This window comes from Notothenia coriiceps, unplaced genomic scaffold (genome assembly GCF_000735185.1).
Source record: "Notothenia coriiceps isolate Sejong01 unplaced genomic scaffold, NC01 NC01_scaffold00028425, whole genome shotgun sequence".
In the NCBI taxonomy this organism is placed as follows: domain Eukaryota; kingdom Metazoa; phylum Chordata; class Actinopteri; order Perciformes; family Nototheniidae; genus Notothenia; species Notothenia coriiceps.
This window is the reverse complement of record NW_011361126.1, coordinates 45,442-50,791: the sequence shown is the minus strand read 5'-3', so window position 1 is coordinate 50,791 and position 5,350 is coordinate 45,442. Positions and strand designations below refer to the sequence as shown.

At 42.6% G+C, this 5,350-nt stretch overlaps 2 protein-coding genes across 4 annotated transcripts in view; one reads left to right on the top strand and one right to left on the bottom strand.

Annotated features, from left to right (window-relative positions):
• brat1 (BRCA1-associated ATM activator 1) overlaps positions 1-1,498 on the bottom strand; it is an 11,946-nt gene extending 10,448 nt beyond the window's left edge. For all 3 annotated transcript variants that reach the window (XM_010785879.1, XM_010785881.1, XM_010785880.1), the window contains exon 1: positions 1,146-1,498. In XM_010785879.1, the coding sequence (XP_010784181.1) occupies positions 1,146-1,272 (127 nt within the window). In that variant the 5' untranslated portion in view covers positions 1,273-1,498. The remainder of the gene's footprint in view (positions 1-1,145) is intronic.
• A 174-nt stretch (positions 1,499-1,672) lies between these two features.
• Positions 1,673-4,273, top strand: LOC104958163 (eukaryotic translation initiation factor 3 subunit B-like). The gene is made up of 6 exons (XM_010785874.1): positions 1,673-1,893; positions 3,168-3,360; positions 3,449-3,568; positions 3,656-3,713; positions 3,851-3,979; positions 4,095-4,273. Exons 1-6 carry the CDS (start codon positions 1,794-1,796, stop codon positions 4,254-4,256), a joined length of 762 nt encoding a protein of 253 aa, XP_010784176.1. The 5' UTR covers positions 1,673-1,793; the 3' UTR covers positions 4,257-4,273.
• The last annotated feature ends 1,077 nt before the right edge of the window (positions 4,274-5,350 follow it).

The following is a 5,350-nucleotide window of genomic DNA, read 5'->3' as shown; positions in this document are numbered from 1 at the left end:
TCATGATTGGTCAGCGCAACATGTCCCGAAACATCCGCCGTTAGCTGTTAGCACACAGAGCTCAAGAAACTGGACACAAGTTAACAAACAAACAAACTGCAGACTGTCTGTGTCATGGTGAATACAGCAGAGTCCTGCATCGGGTCGGGTATCCGCGGGTACCCGACGGGTGACCCGCAAAAAAGGTGATTTGCGGGTGGTATTTTTTCAAACGCTTTTTTCCGGGTTCGGTTCTGGGTAAAACAAAGATGATGCGGGTCGGGTTGCGGGTGTTGCATAATAAATATATTTAAATAATAATAATTTAGTTTAATGTTTAAATCCTCAGACCTCTCCCCCGCGGGGCCGAGCATATTCATAACCTCTGCAGCGCATCTATCTGCTGCTGAGCGCGCCACATTCTGAATGGCTGAGGTGAAGCTCTCTAGCGGAGAATACAGCATTTTCAATAACTCTTCCTCAAGAGCGAAATCCAACGTCTGGGAGGCTTTTGGTGTCATCCTAGATGCAGAAAATAACCAACATCCCAGGCTTTTTGAGCCAAATATGCAACTGCGTGTGTTAATAATTGCACGTTTTCACTGCTTATATATATGCGGGTTCGGGTCGGGTTGCGGATCTTGTGCCGGCGGGTCGGGTCGGGTTGCGGAACTAATTGGCAATATGTGCGGGTATCAGGGCGGGTTCAGTATTGTACGTCGCGGGTGCGGGGCGGGAGCGGGTCTTGAAAATCAGACCCGTGCAGGACTCTGCCACAGGGGGGTCCAAAGTCAGTGTTAGGGGGGCACTGGCCCCCCCCTAGAACCGCCCCTGCTTTCAAGTCTTATGGTGGAGTATGAGTATATACTATATGGTGCTTTAACGTTGCATATTCGCAAACAAGGTGGAAAGTACCACAAAAAACAACCAAATTAGTATTTTTAGAGAGGTTTGGACCCTCGGGGTTGCAGTCGCGTTGTCCAGCCTTATTGTGAAGTAGGGACACGTTTCTCCACTGTCTCCATTCCAATCACTAACACTTAGCTACAGACTAGAAGTAGTAAACCACGGAATGCATATTGAGATGTCAGACCTAATACATCAATGTGTCAGAGAGAAGGGAAACCAGGAACAAAATAAGTATCATGACAGATTTCAGTACTAACCATCCTCTGTAATCCCTGTGAACCAGTCCAGCAGTTTCTCCAGGCTGGTGTCATCGGGCAGAGAGCTCCCTGAGCCCGCCAGCACCGCACACACACCGGGCAGCAGCAACGCACACTCTCTGTCCATGGCACTAACGTGTGTGTGTGTGTTAACTAATGGTCATTCAGGATGCACTGAAACTTTACAGCTATATACTTACAATAAAGCATACATAGCTAACGTCGATTCACTTATATGTAAATACAGCTAGAAACAAAGTTATGTAGTGGAAGTGTAACAGCTAGCTTAACAAAATGTAGTTTTCGCTTGTAGTTCTGCTAAACGTCCATCTCGCGGGAAATAGTTTCGGATCTACCGGCGTCTCTCCTGCCTGAGTAAAATGCGAGCCGCACTTTTTGCTAATCTATAAACATGTGGATGGATACATTACATGCGCAGGCGCCACGTTCCACCCTTCCATGTGTTTTACAGATCAGTTTCCCCCCCGCAGCTCGTCTTTACCCTCCGAACCAGTTCCGTTTCCGTCACATCGTCCATTTTTCGCATAACCGCACATGGTGCCGCACCGGCCGAGGACCGTCAGCCTCTTTTTTTGTGGGATTTTGCTCCGTTAAGGACGAGAAATCAGTCTCGTAGTAAACCGATAAATGCAAGATACTGTCGATATGGTGGACGACCAGGAGTATGATGAGGAGGAGCCCTCATTCAGCGACCCAGAGGACTATGAGGAAGATATGGAAGATGAGGGTGAGCAGCGGCAGGATACGCGCCGGCTTTCCGGCCTGTTGCTAACTGTTAGCTTAGAGTCGTAGTAACGGTACTAGCTATATATGCTAATAAGATAGCTGGCATCTTACTTCGCTTTCCCGACCTTTAACCTTAATGTTAATTAAACAATGTGGTCCGATTACGAGGATTGAATCGTTTATGTGTTTCTTTAAAGTATTCCTAAAATAATCTAACGTTAATCGAGGTTATCTCAGATTAAATCCACGCCTATTGAAGCCTCACCCAGGCACTGGCCTTGGCATTTAGACAATTGAAACAGGGTTAAAGCAGTCTATTGTTAAACATTTTCTTTCTGCTGTCTGAATGTGTTATTAAGGCCAAGACATGTATTGCAATGTTGAAGTATGGTTTGAATGAAGCAGCTGGTGATAAAGTGCAGTTAATCATGACGCATATATGAGATATGAGCCCCTCAGGTCCACAAATGAAACATCAGCACAATTAATAACACCACACTCAGGTGTCAGCTTCTGAGGTAACATAGCTATATTGAATAACTTTTATTAAAACAGCCCTACACGAACATATGTGAAGTACATAATGTTCATTTAGTTTTCACACTCTTATGGAAAGGTTTTGGTAAACTTAATTTGAAATCTGTTTGTTTGTGGTGCTGTTGAATTGCATAGTGTTGACTTAATTAGTTTTTATTATTTTGTCGAACGCATTTATATCATGTGTGTAGATTATTATTAGACACACTCCTCTAATGCAATACCATTTTTAAAAGCAACATCAACTAAAGCCTCACACCATAAATAAGGATTCTTATCTCTCCAAAATATATGATTGCATTAGCTTGAGTTAGGTTTACTGAATACATTTGTTCTCTATATTTTTTAAGCCAAGAACCTCTTACAAGATAGAGAATTCACCAGGGACCCTCTGATGCATTTCCCTTGGAATTATTTGATCTAGCCCTTTTTCTACACTTCTATAGTCTATTGTTAAATAAACAACATTTTAGATGAAAAGTTATGTAAGAAAATATTATTATTTGAAATATGAAGCCCGTTGGAAAAGATGTCATCCTACTTTATGTTAATAATTGTGAAAACCCTTTACCGACAGTTAGCGCAATACATATCGTAATCTAATAAACTGTAGCCGGTGGTCTCATTGTCAATTAAATTTGGGGCATGAAAATATATGTGATAGCCCGGTCTAACACAGACTACTAAAGTAAGTGGCTAACGTTACTCTTTCCCTCCCTTTCCTTCCCTCATCTTCAGAGCTCATGGAGGACATCCTGAAGGAGAAGCCCCTTGAGGCTGATGGCATAGACTCGGTGGTGGTGGTGGACAACGTCCCACAGGTCGGTGCGGAGCGTTTGGAGAAACTCAAGAACGTCATTCACAAGATTTTCTCCAAGTTCGGCAAGATCGCCGCAGAGTTCTATCCAGAGGGTGATGGCTTAACCAAAGGGTAAGTGGTAGCTGTTACTGTGGTATCAGAGTATATATTTACTTTACTGTTGAATGTAGGATATTAAACAGTCCCATATCTCCCCCAGGTACATCTTCTTGGAGTATACCGGTCCTACCCAGGCCCTCGAAGCTGTAAAGAACGCAGATGGATACAAACTCGACAAACAGCATACATTCAGGGTTAACCTCTTTACTGACTTTGACAAGTAAGTGTGCTGTGTGTGATAAGAATTGCAGAAAATGTGACGGTGTGTATACATGTGTTAATTACATCTGTTTGCTTAATTCTCTAGATACATGAACATCAGTGATGAGTGGGAAACTCCTGAAAAGCAGCCTTTCAAAGACTTTGTGAGTATTTATATTATCACAAACACTTCTTCTACTCTAAAGTCAATTATTTTATAGGCTTTTTTTTGACAAATATGTTATACATTATTTTTAGTGAATATCAATAAAATAATTTCCCAAACTGTAATTCTTCTCAGGGTAATATGCGCCATTGGACTGAGGATCCAGACTGCCGGGACCAGTACAGTGTCATCTACGAAGCTGGAGAGAGGACTGCCATTTTCAATAACGATGCTAAGGAGCCAATCGTATCTGAAGAAAGAGCAGTACGTTTTAATCCCACTTCAAAATGCAGCATTCACGGTGAACCTATTCAATTCAATTCAAATCAACAGTAGTGCTTTGCTTGGAGACTTATGATGTTTTTGTGTCTCGATGCAGCGCTGGACAGAGACGTATGTGCGCTGGTCTCCCAAAGGAACGTACCTGGCCACCTTCCACCAACGTGGCATTGCATTGTGGGGCGGCGAGAAGTTCAAGCAGATCCAGAGGTTCAGCCATCAGGGCGTGTCCCTGATCGACTTCTCACCATGTGAGAGGTAATCAATATTGCTGTTTCGCACTACTTATTGAATCATTGTTAGCGGTAGTTATTACCTGATGAAGTGCTTTTACTGTGTGTCTATAAGCGTTAGCCTCAAGTGTGAGAGAGTGATGGAAACTGATAGGTATGCACCGAATGTTCGGCCACCGAAAACTATCGGCCGGAAATGGTTAAAAAGGCACCGAAAAAATATCACCGAATGTCAGAGAACAGGGTTGCGTTGATCATACTCTGCATATTTGTCCGGGTGTTTTGATTTCAAGTGGTGGAGTAATCCCGAAGTGGTGAAAGTCTTTGCAGTTACACCCCCTCGAGAAATGTCAGCTGAACACGTTATACAAATCGCAATCCGCGCCTCTCTCTCTGATATTTTGAAATATCTCCAAGTGGCAGACATGTTGGCTGTGAGCCAGCGGCGAGCATGGTCGCGCGCCGTGCTTGCCGCCGCGTTTTGATTACGTCATCACAACAACACGTTAGGTTACCAAACTTACAGGTGCATTTGTTGTTGTTGAAGGTCTGGCTGTTACAGTCTTTATTTAAACTATTTTGTTGTAGGCCTACTGGCCTAGATGTTTATGTATTTTTAAAGCACCTTGGCTTTGTTCTGAATGCACTTTGTTGTAGTTATCCTACAGAGAAAAGAAAATGCACTTGACTTGGAATTAATGTACTGTGTGCATTCAAAAGTGCTGAATAGATGTTTTATGGACCCATAATAGTGATTATTATTTAAGTTAAGTTTTGCCATAATCATGTCTTTTTCCATAATCAGGTAGCTGAACTGCCTTGGTACACAGTGTATACATTATATATATATTTCTATATATATATATTTCTATTAATCATTTTCGGCCTTTCGGCATTCGGTTTTCGGCCAACTGTTTCCTATTTTCGGTATCGGTTTCGGCCAAGAATTTCCCATTCGGTGCACCCCTAGAAAATGTATACTGTTAAAAACTATGCCAAAATCTCTCTTTACTTTCGTTGACGAAAAATTAGGAGACGAAATATTATCAAAGATAACGTTACATTTCTGATAGTCATTTTTCTCCCAGCAGTTCCATTTCCGGTGCTGCGGCAGGGCAGCAGC